At 42.4% G+C, this 23,611-nt stretch overlaps 1 protein-coding gene across 2 annotated transcripts in view; it reads right to left on the bottom strand.

Moving 5' to 3' along the window:
- cenpi (centromere protein I) overlaps positions 1-23,611 on the bottom strand; it is an 82,195-nt gene that overhangs the window by 8,411 nt on the left and 50,173 nt on the right. For both annotated transcript variants that reach the window (XM_078210353.1, XM_078210354.1), the window contains 3 exons: positions 16,801-16,936; positions 12,179-12,303; positions 5,205-5,253 (listed from right to left, as the gene is read on the bottom strand). In XM_078210353.1, the coding sequence (XP_078066479.1) occupies positions 5,205-5,253; positions 12,179-12,303; positions 16,801-16,936 (310 nt within the window). The remainder of the gene's footprint in view (positions 1-5,204; positions 5,254-12,178; positions 12,304-16,800; positions 16,937-23,611) is intronic.

Here is a 23,611-nt window from a genome sequence, read left to right as displayed (position 1 = left end):
CAGTATGGGTTTCTCACAGTAAATAAATTACAAGCCACGGACTTCTCAACAATGGAGAAAATATGAAAGATAAATGAACTAAAGAAAATAAAAGGGCAATAAATAAAGTCTCAGTAATGGCTGTGAATCAATGGAAGTATAGCAAAGCTGCCTTGTCTGAAGCAGATTTCTTGGGCAACAAAGAAATAAAAGGACAAAGAAAATAAACAACCTGAGGTAGAAAACAAGCAGCATGTACATTAGTATTCTCCGGGGGAAAGCATGATTTTTCAGGCAAATAAACAATAAAATTGCATTACTTTATAATCAAAAATTACAATATTGTGAGGATGTTAATTTAAAAAGTCAATAATGAAAGCCGTCTGACAGGAATGAAAAATTAAAGACAAAGCTTTCCGTCAATCAATGAAAATTATAAATGAATTAAACTTCATATTAAAGTTTGTTTTAAGGGTTTATATGAATTTTGTTTTATTACTTTATGGGATGTGGGCTTTACTGGCTGGGCCAGCAGTTACTGCCTATCCCTAATTGCCCTCGAGAAGACTGCAAGACCATAAGATATAGGAGCAGTAGTCAGCTATTCAGCCCATCATGTCTGCTCCATCATTCAACGTAATCATGATTGATCTGATACAGTAATCCTCAACTCCACTTTCCTGCCTTATCCCCTTATCCCTTGATTCCCTTACTGATTAAAAATCGGTCTATCTCAGCCTTGAACATACTTATTAATCCAGCCTTTGCAGCCCTTTGTGGTAATGAACTCCACAGATTCATTACCCCGAGAGAAGAAATTCCTCCTCATCTCAGTTAAATTGTCAACTCTGAGATTATGTCCACTAGTCCTAAACTCTCCCACAAGGAGAACCAACCTGTCAGCATCGACCCTATCGAGCCCCCTGAGAATCCTAAATGTCTCAATAAGGTCTTCTTTCATTCTTCTAAATTCCAATGAGTACAGGCCCAAACGACCCAACCTCCCCTCATAAGAAAATTCCTCCATGCCTGGGAGCAACGTCGTAAACCTTCTCTGGACTGCCTCTAATGCTAGTATATCTTTCTTTAGATAAGGGGACCAAAACTGTTCACAATATTCCAGGTGTGGTGAAACTAGTACATTTTATAATTTTAGCAAGACTTCCTTATTTCCTAACCTTTGAAATAAAGGCCAACTGTTGGAGTAAAATTGAGACTGTTCAAGCCATTATTGCGAATGTAAAACTTTTTAAGCCATCATTGTGAATGTAAAACTTTTTAAGACAAGAAAAGTTGTGTATGTGACTTTGCACTCTGTGGTTAACCACAAACACTCGAGCCCTGACTAGTGACAAGCTGGGGTGAGCTATGTCTCATTTTAGTGTAAAAGTGCAAAGCAAGCAGGAATAGTCAGACAGCAAAGGACAGAAATAGTCAGGTACCTCAGGGGCAGATGGCCTAAAAGGGGAACTGGAACAGCAAGGTATTTTCAATGAAATGTGATTGGGAGTTATTGATAACTAACTATTGTCAAGGGGCCCAATTGGCCAAAGTATGTAACCGCCTACAGCTTAATGCGAAATTGCCGATGTTTGCGATGTTTTAACGTATATAAATGCGCTTGCCGCCAAGCCAGATTGAGGAACTCTGCCCAGAGATCCTCCCGAAGCTTCGATTTAATAAACTACGTGTTGAATCTCAAGTCTGATCTCCGAGTGGTGACTGTTCCCACAACACCAACATTCCATTTGCCTTTCCTATTGCCTACTAAACTTGCATATAAGCTTTTTGTGATTTATGCACAAGGATCCTCAAATCCCTCTGTTCGGCAGCTTTCTCCATTTAAATAATATTTAGCTCTTTTATTCTTCCTACCGAAGTGCATAACTTCACATTTTACTACATTCTTTCTAGTTTTATCACAGCTTGGTATGGCTCCTGCTCTGCCCAAGACCACAAGGAACTACAAAAGGTCATGAATGTAGCCCAATCCATCACGCAAACCAGCTTCCCATCCATTGACTCTGTCTACACTTCCCGCTGCCTCGGCAAAGCAGCCAGCATAATTCAGGACCCCACACACCCTGGGCTTTCTCTCTTCCACCTTCTTTTGTCAGGAAAAAGATACAAAAGTCTGAGGTCACGTTCCAACCGACTCAAGAACAGCTTCTTCCCTGCTGCTGTCAGACTTTTGAATGGACTTACCTTGCATTAAGTTGATCTTTCTCTACACCCTAGCTATGACTGTAACACTACATTCTGCACTCTCTGTATAGCATGCAAGAAACAATACTTTTCACTGTATGTTAATACATGTGAAAATAATAAATCAAATCAAACATTACATTCAATCTGCCAATTTTTTGCCCACTCACTTAATTTGTAGATGGTGTGGCATTCTCACCACTTGCCTTCCCACCTATTTTTGTGTCATCCGCAAACTTGGTGATAATACATTCACCTCCCTCGTCCAAGTCGTTTATAGTGCAAATAATTGTGACCCCAGCACTGATCCCTGTGGCATTCCACAAGTTACAGGTTGCCATTCTGAAAATGCCTCTCTTATCCCAACACTCTGTCTTCTGCTAGCTGTGATGTGGAGTTGCCGGCGTTGGACTGGGGTAAACACAGTTAGAAGTCTCACAACACCAGGTTAAAGTCCAACAGGTTTATTTGGTAGCAAAAAAAGCTAGTGGCTTTTGCTACCAAATAAACCTGTTGGACTTTAACCTGGTGTTGTGAGACTTCTTATTCTGCTAGTTTGCCAATCTATCCATGCTAATATACTACCCCCAGCACTCTTATTTTGAGTAGCCTTTTGTGCAGTACCTTATTGAATGCTTTTTGGAATTCCAAGTATATTACATCGACTGGTTTCCCTTTATCTATCTTGCTTATTACTATCTCAAAAGAATTCTAATAAATTTGTCAGGCATGATTTCCCCTTCTTGAAGCCTTGCTGACTCTGCTTGATTATATTATGTATTTCTCGATGCTCTGCTATAACATCCTTTATAATAGATTCTAACATTTTACCAATGACACATGTTAAACTAAATGGACAATAGTTACATTTTTTTTGTCTCCGTCCCTTTCTGAATAAGGGTGTTACATTGGTAGTTTTCCACTCCTCTGGAACTTTTTCAGAATTTAAGAATTCTTGGAAGATGTGCACCCGCTATCTCTGTAGCTACTTCCTTTAATATCCTAGGGTGCAACTCATCAGGTTCAGGGGATTTATCGGCCTTCAGCCACATTAATTTCCCAGTACTTTTTCTCTAGTGATAGTAATTGTATTCATTTCTTCTCCCCTTTTTACCCATTGATTATTTAGTATTTTTAGAATGCAATTAGTGTCTTCTACGCTGAAGACTGACACAAAGTATTTATTTAACTCCTCTAGTAATTTCTAGGTCCCCCATTGTTATTTCCTCAGTCTTTCTCTAAGGGGCCTATGTACACTTTGGCCTCTCTGTTCCTTCATATATATTTAAAGAAGCTCTTACTCTCATTTATATATTACTTGCTAGTTTACCCCCTCATGGTTTATCTTTTCCCTCTTTTTTTTGGTCAGTTTTTGTTGGTTTTTAAAGCTTTCCCAATCCTCTTGCTTACCACTCATCGTTCCCAAAATGTATGTTTTTTCTTCCAGTTTAATACTATCCTTAACGTTCTTGGTTAACCACAGTTGATTTATCAACTTCTTAGAATCCCTTTTCCTCATTGGAATACATCTTGTTGTGAGTCATGAACTATTGTCATAAATGTTTGCCATTGCTGGCCAACTGTCCTTTCTGCTAAACTCCTTTGCCAGTCCACTCCAGCCAACTCTGCCCTCATTCCTTTGTAATTACCCTTATTTAAGTATAGCACAGTTGTTTCCGATCCACTTTTCCCACTCTTAAACTGAATGCCGCATTCTAAAATGTTATAGTCACTGTTTCCTAGAGGATCTTTTGCTGTTAGATTATTTATTAAACCTGCCTCATTACACATTACCAGATCAAAAATAGCCTAATCTTTTGTTGGATCCACAACATATCATTCAAGGAAATTGCCCCTAACACACTATGAATACTTCCTCATGGCTGCTTCTACAAATTTGATTTTCCCGATCCACACTCATGATTAATGTACTGCCTTTTTTACATACCCCCATTATCAATTGATTTATTCTCCACCTAATAGTAGAGCTATTGTTGGGTGGCTTATAGACTACTTCCACCAGTGTCTTCTTCCCTTTGTTATTTCTTACCTCCACCCATATGGATTCTATATCTTCCAATCCAAGATCATGTCTTGCTATTGTCCCTATTCCATTTGTACTAACAAAGCTACCCCACCCTACCGTTCCTTTCTGCCTCTCCATACAAAATGTCACATACTCTTGAATATTCCGTTCCCAGTTTTCATAAAATCATACAACACAGGAGGCCGCCATCCAGCTCATCGAATCTGGACTGACCACAATCACAAAGCTTTGATATCCTTGTAACCACATCTCTGTAATTGCTGTAGGATCATACCCATTAACCTCAATTTGTGTCGAATACTGCATGCATTTAAGTAGAGTCTTTAATTTTGTTTTTTTAAAAAACTATTTTGCCCATTTGATCCTATTAGACGCTTCTTTAAAATGTTTGTACACCCTGTCCCTTCCTGTCACAATCTGGATATCTAAATAGCTGCCTTGCAATGCTGCCATATCCTTTTGCTTTGTAAACCTATGTATCCTCTCTCCAGAACCATTCTCCTCTCTAGTTTAAAGAGATGGTGGTGTGCCACCTTCCTGGACCACTACAATCCCTGTACCGACACGGTACACCCACAGTGATGTTAGGGAGGGAGTTCCAAATCTCCCAACCTCAGTGACATCAACTATGGCTTTCAGCTTATACTGAGATGTGTGTGTAGCCACAAATATTGTGGCTACAAGAGCTAGGAATCTTGCAGCGAGTAACTCACCTCCTGACTCCCCAGAGCAGGTCCACCATCTACAAAGCACAAAGTCAGGTTGCAGAATACTCTCCACTTGCCAGGATGAGTGCAATTCCAACAACACAAGAAGCTCAACATCATCCAAGACAACGCAGTCTGCTTGATTGGCACCCCTTCCACAAATATTCAATGTGGCAGAGCAGACCAATCTGAAGTAAGCATTTCACATTTAAAACAAATCAAATGAACCAGCATCTTATATGACATGTATGTTATTACAATCTTACATTTTTACTTGAATCCAAAGACTTCAAAGCGATTAGATTTGTACGGCACCTGAAAAAAGTAAAAATGAGTTGTTGTTTTTGATGCATTTTATATTTGCATAACAAAACTATAAACTCTAATTAATTTACCAAAATTTGCTGGACTCTGGGGCGGTTCCAGCAGATTGGAAAACAGCAAACGTGACGCCACTGTTTAAAAAAGGTGAACAAAAGGCGAGAAACTATAGGCTGGTTAGCTTAACTTCTGTACTGGGGAAAATGTTTGAATTTATTATCAAGGAAGAAATAGCGAGACATCTGGATAGAAACTGTCCCATTGGTAAGACACAGCAAGGGTTCATGAAAGGCAGGTCATGTTGAAATAATTTTTTGGAATTCTTTGAGGACATTACAAGTGCGGTGGACAACGAGGAACTGGTGGATGTGGTATATCTGGATTTCCAGAAGTCATTCAACAAGGTTCCGCACAAAAGGCTGCTGCATAAGATAAAGGTGCACGGTGTTATGGGTAATGTATTAGTATGGATAGAGGATTGGTTAACTAACAGAAAGCAAAGAGTGGGGATAAATGGGTGCTTTTGTGGTTCGCAATGGTAAAAAATTGCAGCATACTGCTGCGTAGAGGGACCTGGGTGTTCTTGTGCATGAATCACAAAAAGTTGGTTTGCAGGTGCAGCAGGTAATTAAGAAGGCAAATTGAATTTTGTCCTTTATTGCTAGAGGAATGGAGTTGAAAAACAGGGAGGTCATGTGGCAGCTGTATAAGATGCTGGTGAGGGCACACCAGGAGTACCATTTTGGTCTTCTTACTTGAGAAAGGATATACTGGCTAGGAGTGGGTGCAGAGGAGATTCACTAGGTTGATTCCGGAGTCGAGAGGGTTGGCTTATGAGGACAGACTGAGTAGACTGGGACTATACTCATTGGAATTTAGAAGAATGAGGGGGGATCTTATAGAAACATATAAAATTCTGAAGGGAATAGATAAGATAGAAGCAGGGAGGTTGTTTCCACTGGCGGGTGAAACCAAAACTAGGGGCCATAACCTCAAAATAAAGGGGACCAGATTTAGGACTGAGTTGAGGAGGAACTTCTTCACCCAAAGGGTTGTGAAGCTGTGGAATTCCCTGCCCAGTGAAGCAATTGAGGATACATCGTTGAATGTTTTTAAGGCAAAGATAGATTTTGGAACAGTAAAGGAATTAAGGGTTATGGTGAACGGGTAGGTAAGTGGAACCGAGTCCATGAAAAGATTAGCCATGATCTTATAAAATGGTGGAGCAGGCTCGAGGGGCCAAATGGCCTACTACTGCTCCTAATTCTAATGTCCTCATGTATAACTAACTCTTGTTTAACATATTTCAAATTTGCGTTTTACATATGGCATTCATCATAGAAAAACATTGAGCTTAACAGAGCCATGTAAAGTCTGGCAGCATCTGTGGAGAGAGAAACCAAGTTAATGCTTCAAGTCCATATGACACTAAAGAAGTCATATCAACTCAAAAGTGTAAACTCTGTTTCTCTCTGCACAGATGTGACCAGACCTGCTGAGTTTTTCGAGCACTTTTTGTTTTTATCTCAGATTTTCAGCATCCACACAGTATTTTGCTTTTATATCCACAGAGCTATATTTAGATTTTTAAAAATGGACCCAACCCAAAGATTTCAGGGAAGGTGATTGAATGCTTCGTTCAAAACATGGGTTATAATATGGGGCGAAATGGAGAAGCAGGAGGTGGAGTGGTTTTGAGATAGAAATTTACATCATGGAACTTAGACAACTGAAAGCTTGTCTAATGTCAGTCAAAGAGGAGGACGTACAAGGCCAGAGCCATCAGTACACAGAATTCGAGAGTGCAGTGGGAGGAAAGGCAATATAGGGCTAGGGACGGTTACAGAGATAGGAGATGCACACAAAAGGATCAGCGTTTAAATTTGATGTACTAGTGAAAATCAGGAGCATGGTGAAAATAACTGAGCAAAACCTTGTGCAGGATGGGACGGGACGGAGGCAGCAGGATTAATCAAGATATTTTCTTCATCCAGCTGTTACCTCATCAAAAGTTCAAATCAAACACAATTTTCCCTCGATAAATTTGTACTGGATCTTCTTTCGTGATCCATGCTTGTTTATGTGGAGGATTAATATTTTCCCAGATTACAGTTTCTAAAAATTTCTCCACCATTGAATATACTGGCCAGAAATTGCCAGGTTTATCCTTCTCCCCTTTATTCAATAAGGGTGTAATATTTGCAGTTCTCTGGCATAATTTGTCTATCCAAAAGGAATTCGGAAGGTTGTTGCCAGAAACTGCACAATTTCCGTCTGAACTTGTTTCAGCAATTAACAATGCACCATATTCTGAGTGGGTAACTTAGCCACCAAGTACTGTCAGCCATTCCAGTTCCTACTCTTCAACTGCTTTTACCTCATCCAGTATTTCTTAACCTCCTAATTCACAGTAGCTTTGGCAGTGTCCTCTTCCTTAATAAACAACAATGCAAGTATGGGGAGGTGATGGGGTAATGGTAATCCAAAGGCTCAGGCTACTTCGCTGGGGATGGCAGCTGGTGAAACTTAAATTCAGTTAATTAACCTAGACTTTAAAATAGTGACCATGAAACCATTGTTGATTGTCATAAAAACCCAGCTAATTCACTAATGTCCCTTAGGGAAGGAAATCTCCCACACTTACCTGGACTGGCCTACATGTGACTCCAGACCCAGAGCCAGCTGACTCTTAAATACCCTCTGAAATGGCAACATAGAGACAGAAACAACATGGGAAAACCCGGACCTATCTACCCTCTAGAGGCCTCCTTGCTAACATCTGGGGGCTTATGCCAAAATCAGAAGCTGTCCCACAGACTACTCAAAAATGGTCTTTCAGACAATCAGCGGAAACCTCTGACCTCGTCTGCAGCTGAGATTCTCAAGTGCCATCACAGTGAATGGAGTTTTGGCTGAGCACCAAATCCTCCATTCTCCACAGGCAGCGGGACGGAAACAAACGTGATTGGAAAATCCCATTCAATGACCCAGAGACCACCATTGCCACTCCCGTATTGTCTGACCAATAAAACAGACTCACCAGAGATGGCGACAGTGATATACAGTTGGGATGGAGTTGTCCTTGAAGTTCTCAACATCAACTCTGGACCCATAAACTCCCACAGCATCAGGTCAAACATGGGCAAGGAAACCTCCTACTGGTAAACCCCTACCTGCCCCTCCTACCTGCACCTCAGCTGATGAATCAGTACACCATGTTGAATACCACGTGGTGAAACACCAAAGGTGGCTAAGGCACAGAATATAGGGAGGGACATCAATGTCCATCATCAAGAATGGCTCAGTAGCACTACTACTCACCGAGCTGGCTGAGTTCTAAATTACATTGCCGCTGGACTGGGTCTGTGGAAGATCATGAGGGAACCAACGAGAGGAAAATCCTACTTGATCTCACCAATCTACCAGCTACAGATGCATCTGTTCACAGCAGTATTGGTAGGAGTGACCACTGCAAAGTTCTTATGGAGACGACATCCTAACCTCATACGTAGGATACCTTCCATTGCATTGTGTGGCACTACAGCATGCTAAATAGGATAGATTTCAAACAAATCTAGCAACTTAAAACTGGGTATCAGCGAGGCAGCAGACTCAGCAGCAGAAGAATATATTTTTAACCACAATCTGTAACCTCATTGCCCAGCGTATCCCCCACTCCATCAGTACAATCAAGCTGAGGGATCGACCCTGATTCAATGAAGAATGCAGCAGGGCAGGGCAGGAGCAGCACCAGGCCTGCCTAAAAATGAGAACCTGGTGAAGCTACAACACAGGTCTACTTGCATCCCAAACAATGAAAGCAGCATGCAATTGACAGCTAAACAATCCCACAACCAAGCTCTGCAATCCTTCCTCATCTAGTCATGAATGGACAATTAAACAACTAAAAGGAAGAGGAGGCTAAAGAAATATCCCCATCCTAAATGAGGGGGAGGCCCAACACATTAGTGCAAAAGATAAGGCATTTGCAACAAGCTTCATCCAGAAGTGCTGAGTGGATGATCCATCACAGCCTCCTTCTGAGGTCCCCAGAATCTCAGGTGCCAGTCTTCAGTCAATTGGATTCACTCAACATGATATCAGGAAATGGCTGAAGTACTGGATATTGCAAAGACTATGGACCTGACAACATTACAGCAGTAGCACTGAAGATTTGTGCTCCAGAACTAGTCATGCCCCTAGTCCTGTTCCAGTATCGCGACAGCACTGGCATCTACCTAGCAACATGGAAAATTTCCCAGGTATGTTTCCGGTCCAGAAAATGCAGGATAAATCCAACCCGACCAATTATCACCCCATCAGACTACTCTTGATCATCTTGAAACTAATGGAAGGAGTCATCAACAGTGCTATCAAGCGGCACTTATTCAGCAATATCCTGCTCGCTGAATGTCAGTTTGGGTTCTGCCAGGATCACTCAATCCTGACCTCATTCAAGCTTTCGCCCAAACATGGACAAATGAGCTGATGTCAAGAGGTGAGCTGAGAATGACCGCCCTTGACGTCAAGGCCATATTTGATTTTGTGTTGTATAAAGGAACCCTAGCAAAACTGGAGTCAATGGGAGTTGGTGGGGGGGGGGGGAAAACGACTCCCCACTGGTTGGAGTCAAATTTAGTACAAAGAAAGATGGATAAAAGTAAATTACTGCGGATGCTGGAATTTGGAACATAAAGAGAAAATGCTGGAAAATCTCAGCTGGTCTGACAGCATCTGTAAGGAGAGAAAAGAGTTGACATTTTGAGTCCAGATGACCCTTTGTCAAAGCTTTGACAAAGGGTCATATGGACTCGAAACGTCAGCTCTTTTCTCTCCTTACCCTGCTGAGATTTTCCAGCATTTTCTCTTTTGGTTACAAAGAGCAATGGTTGTGGTTGTTGGACGTCAATCATCTCAGTCTCAGGGCATCACTGCAGGAGTTTCTCAGGGCCATGTCCTGGGCCCAACCATCTACAGCTGCTTCATCAATGATGTTCCCTCCATCATAAAGTCAGAAGTGGTGATGTTCACTGATGATTGCACAATATTCAACACCATATACAGTTCCTCAGACACTAAACAGTCCATGTCCATATGCAGCAAGACTTGGACAAAATCAGGTTTGGGCTGATAAGTGGCAAGTAACAATTGTGCCACACAAGTGCTGGACAATGACCATCTCCAACAAAAGATTTTCTAACCATCTCCTCTTGACATCCCCATCACTGAATCCCTCACTATCACCACCCGAGGGATTACCATTGACCAGAAGCTGAGCCGGACCAACCATTTAAATACTGGGGTACAAGGGCAGATCAGAGGCTGGGAATTCGGAGGATAAATCACCTGATTTCCAAAAGGCTGTCCACCATCTACATGGCACAAGTCAGGACTGTGATGCCGTAGTCTCTACTTTCCTGGATGAGTGCAGCTCCAATAACACCCAAGACTCAATACCATCCAGGACGAAGCAGTGCCCTTGAATGGCACCCCATTCACCACTTTCAATATTTACTTCCTGCACCACCGATGCACAATGGCAGCAGTATGTGCCATCTACAAGATGCACTGCAGCAAGCCAGTAAGGCTCCTTCAACAGTACCCTCCAAACCTACGACCTCTACTACCTAAAAGGAGAAAAGCAGTAGACACATGATAACACCACCACCTGAAAGCTCCGCTCCAAGCCACACATCACCCCAACTTGGCATGAGGTGGCACAGTAGCAAGCGCTGCTGCCTCACAGCACCAAGGACCTGGTTCAATTCCCGGCTTGGGTCACCGTTTGTGCGAGTCTGCACGTTCGCCCCATGTCTGCGTGGGTTTCCTCCGGGTGCTCCGGTTTCCTCCCACAATCCAAAGATGTGCGGGCTAGGTTGATTGGCCATTCTAAATTGCCCCTTAGTGTCCCGGGGTGCATAGGTTAGAGGGGTTAGTGGGTAAAATATGTAGGGATATGTGGATAGGGCCTGGGTGGGATTGTGGTCGGTGCAGACTCGATGGGTCGAATGGCCTCTTTCTGCACTGTAGGATTCTATGTGCTGGTTAGGTGCATTGGCCATACTAAATTCTCCCACTCTGGCGCCAAACAGGTGCCAAAGTGTGGCAACTCGGGGATTTTCACGATAGCTTCATTGCAGTGTTACTGTAAGCCTACTTGTGACACAAATAAATAAACTAACTCAGCTAAACAAAACATTATATCACCGGCCTTTCACTGTCGCTGGGTCAAAATCCTGGAGTTCCCTCTCTAATAACACTGCAGGTGTACCAACTACACATGGGCTGCAGCATTCCAGAAAGCAGCTCACCATCACATTCTCGGGCAATTAAGGGGGGCAATAAAAATGCTAGCTTAGCCTTCAGTGCCCACATCCTGTTTAAGAATGAAACTCATTTAATACTTCAACCATGCCTTCTGCCTCCACCAACAGATCTACATTTTGGTCATCAATCAGCTCCACTACTCCTCTAGCAGCCTTTTTATTGTTACTCTGCTCAAAGAGCTTTGGATTCCCTTTTATTTTAACCTCCAATCTATTCCTATACTGTCTTTGTCTTGCCTGTTTCTTTTTTCGGTTCTCTACTTTTTAATATTTGGTTAGATTCACCTCCATTATCAAATTGACATCAGAGAAAGTCCAGCAGCATGTCAAATTAAGCACAAAGTCTCTACTATCACCAGGAATCAATGCACAGTTACAAAAATTACATAAAAGTAACAGAGAGCCTTGATTAATTTGAAGACAGCCCTTTAAGGGTTTGAAAGCTGAAGAAGTTTTCTTCTTGAAAACATTAAAATATTGGACACCACCTGGGATTTCCCATTCACATTAATATAGCAAATATAGCCAAGTACATAGGTTTCATAGAAATATTCTATGTCAATAGGAAGTGTTTAAGGACATGCAATACTCACTTGTACATAATGTAACAAAGTTGATTCAGGTTTACAGATTCCAAACTTAATAATGCTGGGTAGAAGATACCAGCTGGTGGCAAAATCACCAGGGGCAGACTGTATTTCAAGTACATATCAGATACCTGAGGATGGAATAGCATAAAATTACATGAAGGAACTAGAAATACTTTTAGACCATCAGGACGAGTACAAGAGCGAGAGAGAGACAGTACTCCAACGGAAAACAAGAAAAGGCGATATTTTTAAGGAGCATCAGCAAGCGAGTGTCAATTAAACACAAACTTGCATTTCTATAGCACATTTTATGACCAACGTCCCATAGTTACAACTTTGCATCCTCCATAATCTTCAGCTCATCCAACCACTATTACAAATATTCTATTCCACACCAAGTTCCATGAGTCATCATCCATCCTCACTGACCTACACTAATGCTCTGACTGCAACACCTCAAATTGTTATTACATTTATACTCCTCTCGAGCCTAATCCCTTCTCCGATCTCTATAACCTTTGCCATCCCTACCCCACTCTGAACTTTATTCTTCTGACTCCAGATTCATAAAATCATGGAATGGTAAAGCACAGAAGCAACGTTCCCTCTTATTTGTCTTTGCTGTGTTTTTGTTTGTTTTTTCATGGTATAGTCCTTTAAGATTACTGTGGGACCATGTGTATACCCGTGTTAAAAAGAACATTGGGTGTGCACACCTGGTTTGTTTCTCGGAGCCATATGTTACAGATCATTGCATGGCTGCATGTGTCGGCTTGTATTACAATGATGAAGTTTATATGATTATGTTTCAGGACTGTATCTTTTGATTTGTAAGGCGGTTACAGTTTGAGGCTGTATTTATAAATTTAGGGTAAATGAAAGGAGCATGTGATCTGTGAAGTATACCTGACTGTAAAAGCTGCGTGGTAATTAGTACGAATTAAAGGGATGGCTCTAATTATACCATTGAAAGAGAAGTAACTGATATTTAAATGCAAGGCTATGGCTATTGTTATGTCCACAGTCAAAAATTCTTAAAAGACTCCTAAAACTTATAACAATGTTACCAAAATCCAGATTGTTGTGCTGAAACTTGCCCTTTGTTTCTATGATGAAAGGCTGTTGTGGTTAGAGATAGTTAATTAACATTTCTACTTGGATAAGATGTTTCCCATTGCCATGGAGAAGGGGCTAGGGGAAGCCATTTTTGGGATCAAATTGCGGGCTTTCTGATAACATGTACTTCTGCCACCGACCAGAAGTCTGTCTAAACATTGCACATGCACACTCAACCCACACTGCAGTCACCAGTGCATGTGCAACCATTCTTGACGATTTTCAGGTTGGTAGGAGGTCAGAATATGGAGATTACAGCAAGTGTGCCTTGCACTCGATCCAATTACCTCTAGTTACATTGCTGGATGCACATAAGCTTGACACACATAAGCAAAGCCTTGAAAATGAACTGTTCCCATTTCTATTCTGGCTTTCTGTAAGGTCATCCTATGTAGCTGGTTAGGCTCAGTTTGGCGGCTAACGGGACGTTTGATCCAAGGATCATAGGTTCAAGCACATGTTGGGATTTCCTTCTATAGTTCCAAATTACATTTTTTTTTTAATTAGTTTTTTTTAAAATCAAAAATGTCCTTTAACTAAATATTCAAATCAATTTTCCTGATTTTTTGGATGTTGAGAGCCTCATTTACTGAAATTTCCTGATAATATTTTCATCATTTACTGAATCATCAGAAGCAAGTTTTAGAAAGGGAACAGATGATAAATGATAGGTGAACTCGGTACAAGAACTGCAGTTGGTTAAGGACCGAACAGACCCAAGAATGGGTAACTTGAACATTATGATTAGTCTCTGTCAAGCCAACTTGTTCTTTTCAATACAAGCAACTGGCACTTTGACACTGACAGAGGCTGCAACTCTGCATGTATAGGAAGTGTTCCTACACTGTCAGTAGAGGAAACACTAACTTTATTGTCCACCACATGGAATGCAGCTAGGAGCTTATGCTCAGGTGGAGATATATCCTTGAGGGAAGCAAGGGGTTGGAAGATATGTCTAGCTTGGAACCAGAGGGAGATGTCTATGGTCGCCCTCATGGTGAAAGGCTATTTTTATTAGGGGCAGAATGAGAGAAAGCAGTCCGTGTTTGTCCAATGCCAGGGCAAGGAGTATAGAAGGCATAGGAACCAAGGCATTCCTGATGTTAAAACTATAAGCATGAATGTAGTAAGGCCCAAGCTTGAGGGGTTTCGAACTATAATTTGAGGGTCACTTAGCCAAAATCTAATAGAAAGGTCCCCAAGAAATCTCATACCTCAACGAATAACTGGAACACTGAGGAAAAATTGAAGTGAACTTTGGAGAGCTGCAGCATACTTGGTTTAGTTTCAAAAGAAATGAAAAATGCACAAGAGGATTCTTGGGTGCAATTAGGAAATAAAAGGGGAACTGGATTTGTATTCTAAGACTGACCTATAGTGTTAGGTTAGTGATGTAGTTCTTTTAGTTTTTCCCTTTAACCATTAATGGTCTTCATGGGGATCAAAGTTGTTAGACCTATCCAATTAATTTCAACCTTTCCCCATTACATTCTGAATTTTATGGGGTGATTGATAATGGTCAGCACTCTGCCTACTGCGAACAGCCAAAGGGACATGTTGATTATTACAATCTGCCAGCAAGTACTATCCCAATCAGACCATTGCTTGCTGTGTACCACACACACTCACGAATGGGCCCAAGGTCTCCACTTGCAAACCTGAAAAATATTGTCTAACTCAAATTACTCTGGAAAGGTATCACAAAAGTTGGAGCAACAGGTGAAGTTAGTCAATACCACAAATTTGTATTTTCCACTAACAATATGCTGCCGTCAAATCAAAAAGACGTTCTGCCTACCACACAAATGAGTAATGTGGTATATTAATTTTAGTATCATTGCAATGCTATGTACCTCGGCTGCACATCACAATGGTTGGCAGATTGTCGCAAACAGCATATCCCTTCAGCTGTTCCCAATTGTAATGTCGTAACTATGTTAGGCGTTATGGTTTGCACACGTAGATTCAAACTAACAACAACAAAGTTTATGGAAAGAGATTTTCTCTGCACTGCAGACTACAAACAAAGTAAAAAACAGCCTGTGGCAACACCCTAATGATTCCACCATCAAATCATATGATCAAATCTTAAAGCATTCATGCAACCCTTATAAATATATGAAAGCAACAGGCAGAGTACTGACCATATTCAACCAGCGAGTGTTTGAAAAACTGAGAACCAAGAATAGAACATCTAATATTAGATGTGATTCTGCGGTTGAACAGCGCTTAAACAATCCCGTTGTGCACAAACAATCAATTTAAGATGAGTAGTCAGGCTCAATGTAGCTCACTTACACTTACTCAAAGCTACATATATTCATGCACATAGACTCTGCAGGCAAAAGGAACATATCCAAGCACTGCATCTTTTTTTGAATTAAACAAAAGCCTGGGAGACAATAGTCTCTCATGAATTCCCCATGGCAAAGCCTCAACCAGTTAGAGTCAACTTGCCTACCAGGCAGGAACCTTTTCTCATACAATATAAATTGCTGCTCCCTTTGAAATTTAGCCTTCTTGCTTCTGTCCTGGTGAATGCAAGATGAATTGCTTCAATAGCATGTTTCTTTTTTCTGGCGATACTCAAATTAAACAGTTGCTTAGAAAAGAGGAACATCAAAGGACAAATCAGGGGAGGGTATAGGTGACTTGTGGAAAAATACATTACTGCAGACTAGATGGACCAAATCCTATTTTGATATCAATATTATTTGACTGTTTTTTAACATACTGTAGACTGTAATTATTTTTACTGGAGATTCAAACACATTGCCTACAAACTATACCATCTGGTGGCAGTAAATATATACTGCAGTACAATTCACAAGTATGTGTTAAGAATTCAGAAAAAAAGACATCCACAAGTTAAATTCCTGGTAATGGGCATGTCTACCCATAATCACCTGTATCCATTTAAACCAAAGATTCTATGGTTATCACTATCCAAGAGATGGCAATTCAAGACGATTAAAAAATGTAAAAGACCCGTACAATGCAATTTAAATCTCTCCTTTCATTGGTTTTATTACTCTTAAATTAGTCAGCCCTTCTGAATGCAAAATTCACAAATCCAAAATCTTCGAAAACACGAAATTTCTATTTTTTGTTACTTGCATTGTTTGATTCAAATTATTTCATAATTAATTTTAAGCACAAAAAATTACTTTGAATTATCACATATATATATAGCAAGGATGAAGTATACTGAAAATGCGTAAAAAGACAACTGTTTTTAAAAAAAAATAGAATTTCAAGTAAATTGTCATACAATAGCAAAATCCCTGACGCATACTGATTTAGCTGATCTGAACCAATGAAAAGAGATGCAATTAGCTTGTCCCTAGATTTCACATTGGTGAAAGGAAGGGAAAGGGATTAAAATATTAACCAAGATTTTAGTTCCAAGTTTCATACTGATAGCCTCTCAAATTGTACTTCATCTACTTGGGCTGATCAATAATCTAACACTCAGAAAACAGTTTTCTAAGCACACTTAAGTCTCTCACCGTCTCATAAAAATTGAGTATGAAGTGCAACAGCAGACTGTTGTAAGCCTCCATCTGTAACGCTACCATGGAAATTCTTGTAGTAAACTCCACAAGTTCAGAAATAGAATTCACTAATCCAGAAAGAGAAACGTTCCTGAAAGCACAGAAAAAATAACTCAGTGGAAGTCTTCTCTTAGACTGCTTTATTATGCATACCATCTAAAAGTCAACAAGTTAAAGAATAGCTGAATGAAGGAATTTGAGGAAGTTCCTTTGGGAAGTATGTTGCATCTGAGTGGTTAGTTTACTTAGCTACCACGGAGTAGGGAGGTAGAACATAGAACATAGAACATAGAAAGCCACAGCACAAACAGGCCCTTCAGCCCACAAGTTGCGCCGATCACATCCCCACCTCTAGGCCTATCTATAGCCCTCAATCCCATTAAATCCCATGTACTCATCCAGAAGTCTCTTAAAAGACCCCAACGAGTTTGCCTCCACCACCACCGACGTCAGCCGATTCCACTCACCCACCACCCTCTGAGTGAAAAACTTACCCCTGACGTCCCCCCTGTACCTACCCCCCAGCACCTTAAACAGATAGAGACTTAATTCAGAATCTGAACAGTTTCCAATTTGAGCCTTGAAGGCAGCAAAAATAAGCTCTCTCTTTGTACACAGGGGTTAGATTGAATGGAGGGGGAAAAAAAATCACATCTGGACTCAAGTGTTCGGACAATAAAGCACATTTGATTTGTTCTCTCAGCTACAGAAGTACAATTTCAGGCAGATTAATAAAAGGAAAACAATTAGAGGGAAAATCTAACAGAGCATAGCCTTAAAAGATTCAAAATACAATTACCTCATGAATATATTGAGTGAAATGTGAGCAAGCAGTAGCATGACTCCTGTACCTAGTTCAAAACACCCAACTTTTACATGGCAAAACAGGTGAATTACGTAACACCACTGTAGTAGTCGCTATTCAAATGAAATTCATTGCCACTAGGCTAACCACAGAGATATTGAAGCTTACAGCACATCTGAAGCAACTGGCCCATTACATTTCATTAAGTTTCAAAGGAGTAAGGCGAGGCTGGAATGCCACTACATTAATGCCAGGATATTACAGGTAAAACAGATGAGTTAAGGGTTAGGATTAACACATGGAATTTTGATATAGTAGGCATCACAGATGTGGATGAGGGAGGGGCAGGATTGGCAGCTCAACATTCTGGGATATAGCATGTTCAAGCAAGGGTTGTAAAAGAGGAAGCGGTATTGCATTATTGGTTAACGAGTCAGTTACTGCAGTAAGGAGAGATGGTATCTTGGAGCGGGCATCAAATGAAGCTTTGTGGGTAGAGCTTAGGAATAAAAAGGGGGGCAGCCACATAGCTAGGTGTTGATTATAGGCCCCCCCCAGATAGTCAATGAAAAATTGAGGAGCAAACATATGCACAATTCATCTAAAAACCTTTTAGGTCAATATGTGGAGGGTCCAACAAGGGATGGCACAGGGCTGGACCTAATTCTGGGACTGGTTGTTGAGGTGGTGGTCGGGGAGTCTTTTAGTGAAAGCAATCACAACATGGCACAATTTAAGCTTGTTATGAACAAAGAAAGAGACAAGTTGCAAAAAAGAGTTTAGGACTGTGGGAGAGCAGGTTTTAGCAAAATATGGCAGGACCTGGCCAAGGCAGACAGAGAACAACTACATGTGGGGAAATCATGAGGTGTTCAAAAAGGAAATGGGAAGGGTACAGGCCCAATATATTCTCTCTAGGGTGCTAGGAAGGAGTAACAAACCGAGAGAACAATGGATGACCAGAGGTATTCAGAATACGATGAGAAGGAAAAGAGAGGCTTCTAGCAGGTACAAGGGGAACAAATGACAACGTTCCGATGAGACAGGGGGGTGTTGGTAGGATACGGGAACCGTGGTGCACGAAGGTTGTGATGAACCTGGTGAATAAGAAAAGAGAGGCGTACAGAAGGTTCAGAGAGCTAGGAGGTGTTAAGGATTTAGAGGAGTATACGGGATGTAGGAAGGAGCTTAAGAAGGAAATTAGGAGACCGAGAAGGGGTCATGAGAAGACCTTGGCGGGTAAGATTAAGGATCGAGCATGTGGACATAAAGAAAGAGGATGTGTTGGAACTATTGAATGGCATCAAGGTTGGTAAGTCGCCGGGACCGGATGGGATGTACCCCAGGTTACTGTGGGAGGCGAGGGAGGAGATTGCGGAGCCTTTGGCGATGATCTTTGCATCGTCGATGGAGACGGGAGAGGTTCCGGAGGATTGGAGGATTGCAGATGTGGTCCCTATATTCAAGAAAGGGAACAGGGACTGCCCGGGAAATTACCGACCGGTGAGTCTAACCTCAGTGGTTGGTAAGTTGATGGAGAGGATCCTGAGAGACAGGATTTATGATCATCTAGAGAAGTTTAGTATGATCAAAAGTAGTCAGCACGGCTTTGTCAAGGGCAGGTCGTGCCTTACGAGCCTGGTTGAGTTCTTTGAAAATGTGACCAAACACATTGACGAAGGAAGAGCGGTGGATGTGGTCTATATGGACTTCAGCAAGGCGTTCGATAAGGTCCCCCATGCAAGACTTCTTGAGAAAGTGAGAGGGCATGGGATCCAAGGGGCTGTTGCCTTGTGGATCCAGAACTGGCTTGCCTGCAGAAGGCAGAGAGTGGCTGTGGAGGGGTCTTTCTCTGCATGGAGGTCAGTGACCAGTGGAGTGCCCCAGGGATCTGTTCTGGGACCCTTGCTGTTTGTCATTTTCATAAATGACCTGGATGAGGAAGTGGAGGGATGGGTTGGTAAGTTTGCTGACGACACCAAGGTAGGTGGTGTTGTGGATAGCTTGGAGGGATGTCAGAAGTTGCAGCGAGACATAGATAGAATGCAAGACTGGGCGGAGAAGTGGCAGATGGACTTCAACCCGGATAAGTGTGTAGTGATCCATTTTGGCAGATCCAATGGGATGAAGCAGCAGTATAATATGAAGGGTACCATTCTTAGCAGTGTAGAGGATCAGAAGGACCTCGGGGTCCGGGTCCATAGGACTCTTAAATCGGCCTCGCAGGTGGAGGATGCGGTCAAGAAGGCGTACGGCGTACTAGCCTTCATTAATCGAGGGATTGAGTTTAGGAGTCGGGAGATAATGCTGCAGCTTTATAGGACCCTGGTTAGACCCCACTTGGAGTACTGCGCGCAGTTCTGGTCACCTCATTACAGGAAAGATGTTGAAGCCATTGAAAGGGTGCAGAGGAGATTTACAAGGATGTTGCCTGGATTGGGGGGCATGCCTTATGAGGATAGGTTGAGGGAGCTTGGTCTCTTCTCCCTGGAGAGACGAAGGATGAGAGGTGACCTGATAGAGGTTTACAAGATGTTGAGAGGTCTGGATAGGGTAGACTCTCAGAGGCTATTTCCAAGGGCTGAAATGGTTGCTACGAGAGGACACAGGTTTAAGGTGCTGGGGGGTAGGTACAGAGGAGATGTCAGGGGTAAGTTTTTCACTCAGAGGGTGGTGGGTGAGTGGAATCGGCTGACGTCGGTGGTGGTGGAGGCAAACTCGTTGGGGTCTTTTAAGAGACTTCTGGATGAGTACATGGGATTTAATGGGATTGAGGGCTATAGATAGGCCTAGAGGTAGGGATATGATCAGCACAACTTGTGGGCCGAAGGGCCTGTTTGTGCTGTGGCTTTCTATGTTCTATATCAGCAGAAGCATTGGTGCAGTATAGGAAGTGCAGGGTAGAGCTTAAGAAGGCAATTAGGAGAGGGGATATGGGAAAGCTCTGGCTGGTAAAAGAGGGAAAATCAAAGATACTTTAAAAGTTTATCAATGGGAAGAGGATAACCAGGGAAAGAAAAGGGCCCATTAGGGACGAAGGGTGCAATGTATGGGTGGAGTCAGAGGACATTGATAGAGTGTTGAATGAATACTTCACATCTGTCTTCACCCAAGAGACTGAGAGTGTAGGTATGGAACTCAGAGAAAGACTGCAAGGTTTTGGGGCAAATTGACATAAGCAGTGACAAGGTACTGGAGGTATTAGCAGGCTTAAAAGTGGACAAATCTCCAGGTCCATATGAATTATGTCCCAGGCTGCTGTGGGAGGCAAGGGAGGAGATTGCAGGGGCTCTGACCCAAAATTTTAATTTCTTTCTGGCCACGGGGAAGGTGCCACAAGACTGGAGAACAGCTACTGCGGTTCCACTACTTAAGAAGGGTTGCAGAGATAAGCCAGGGAACTACAGACCAGTGAGTCTCACGTCAGTGGTAGGGAAACTGTTGGAGAAAATTCTGAAGGAGAGAATCTATCTCCACTTGGAAAGACAATGTTGATCAGGGATAGTCAGCATGGCTCTGTCAGAGGGAGGTCATGCCTAATAAATTTGTTTGAATTTTTTGAGGTGACTGTGTGTGTAGATTAGGGTGGTGCAGTTGATGTAGTCTATATGGATTTCAGCAAAGCCACATAGGAGCCTTATAAAGAAGGCAAATGCACATGGGAAATAAGGTAATTTGAGGAGGTGGATTTAAAATTGGCTTAGTTATAGGAGACAGAAGGCGATGACAGAAGGCTGCGTTAGTGACTGGAAGTCAGTGTTCAGTGGTGTACCACAGGTGATCTGTGTTGGGTCCCCTATTATTCGTCATTTATATAAATGACATCGGTGACTATGTGGGGGTAGGATTAGTAAGTTTGCAGATTGGCCAGGTGGTTAACAGTGAGATTGAGTGTCATGGGCTATAGGAAGATATAAATAGGATAGTCAAATGGGCAGACAAGTGGCAGATGGAACTTAACCCTGAAATATGTGAGGTGACACACTTTAGAAGGAGTAATTTGACAAGGAAGTATTCATTGAACAGGATGACATTAGGAAGTTGGAAGTAAAGGGACTCTGGTGTGTTTGTCCATAGATCTGATGGCAGAAAGGCATGTTAATGGAGTGGTGTAAAGGCACATGGGACACTTGCCTTAATCAGTCAAGGCATAGATTACAAAAGCAGGGTGATCATGTTGTAATTGTATGGAACTTTGGTGAGGCCACAGCTGGAGTATTGTGTGCAGTTCTGGTTGCCGCATTATAGGAAGGATGTGATTGCACTGCAGGGGGTGTCAGAGGTGATTCACCAGCATGTTACCTGGGATGGAACATTTAAAGTTATGAAGAGAAGTTGGATAGACTTGGCTGTTTCGGTTGGAGCAGAGAAGACTGAGAAATGACCTGATCCAAGTGTACAAGATTATGAGGGGCATAGGTGAATAGGGAGCAGTTGTTCCCCTTAGGACAGAACAGTGGCACAGTGGTTAGTACTGCTGCCTCACAGCTCCAGAGACCCGGGTTTGATTCCCAGCTTGGGTCACTGTCTGTGTGGAGTTTGTACTTTCTCCCTGTGTCTGCGTGGCCTTTCACTCGGTGCTCCGCTTTCCTCCTCCAGTCCAAAGATGTGCTGGTTAGATTCATCTGCCATGCTAAATTCTCCCTCAGTGTACCCAAACAGGCACCAGAGTGTGGCGACTAGGGGATTTTCACAGGAACTTCATTACAGTGTTAATGTAAGCCTACTTGTGACTAATAAACAAACTTTAGTTGGAGGATCAGTCACAAGAAGGCACAAGTTCAAGTCGAGGGGCAGGAGGTTTAGGGAGTTGAGGAAAATCATTTTTTACCCAGAGGTGGTGACGGTCTGGAACGCGCTGCCTGAGAAAGTGGTGGAGGTGGGTTGCCTCACATCCTTTAAAAAGCACCTGGACATGCACTTGGCACGTCATAACATTCAAGGCTATGGGCCAAGTGCTGGCAGATGGGATTAGGTAGCTTGGTTAGGTGATTCGCATGTAGTGCAGACGCTATGAGTCAAAGTGCCTCTTCTGCACTGTACAATTCTGCGGTTACATCTGTGTTGATTCTCTGCTAGGGCAGTCCAAATCAAATCCCATTGACAATGCTCTAACAACAGAACCCTGTGTAATCCTCTACTTCAGGATTGTCCAACCTTTTTCCATGGGGGAAGCCACACTTCAAAATCCTTTCTCACTTACGGGGCCAAAGAGCAAATTTCAGAAAGATAAAGTTTGGCACAACATTAAACATGAATTTCAAACAATACTGAGGTATGAAAAGAAACAACTTGCTGAGCAAAAGAAAAAGAGTAATAAATAAAGATGAGTATTAGAGTGTAATAGGATGTGTGTGTGTGTTTCTGGCTCATTTTCAGTGCCAGGGTGCTCACTCAACTCTTCCACACCCACTGTGAGAGCATATCGAAGTGCATGATGGATAGTATGTCTAAGTGAGGGTTCTCAGCGCCCCCCTCCATGCTCTCTCAGCACCCCCCTCCCCCACATGTTCTCTCAGCACCTTCCCTACGGTCCCCCCTCATCCTCCTCCACACACTTCTCAATCCCCTCACAATCTCTATCACAACGTCTCCAATCACCCACTCAGATGAAAGTGAGCCCTGCTACTGTTGTCTCTCGCTCCACTCTGGCATGCCCGAGCCCCACTCTGGACACATTGGTCACACTCTCTGGCATCTGTGCCCCCAGCACCTCTGCACCGCACCTCCTCTCCATGGGTCATGATCAACAGCCCTAGCACCCCCAGCCCCTCTCCTCAGCTAACCAGGTCCTGCTCCTCAGGCCCCGAACTCACTGCTGCCAGTGTTTGTGATTGAAGGAGCAGCATCTGCTTGTGAGTTTCACAGCAGAAAAACATGGAATGGAATGGCCTGTGATTGGAGGAGCAGCTCCATGCAGAACCTTTCATTCAAACTTCCTTGTTTGATCAGCATTTGAAA

This window comes from Mustelus asterias, chromosome 4, assembly GCF_964213995.1.
Source record: "Mustelus asterias chromosome 4, sMusAst1.hap1.1, whole genome shotgun sequence".
In the NCBI taxonomy this organism is placed as follows: Eukaryota; Metazoa; Chordata; class Chondrichthyes; order Carcharhiniformes; family Triakidae; genus Mustelus; species Mustelus asterias.
The sequence above is the reverse complement of the archived record's forward strand: the minus strand, read 5'-3'. Positions and strand labels throughout refer to the sequence as shown.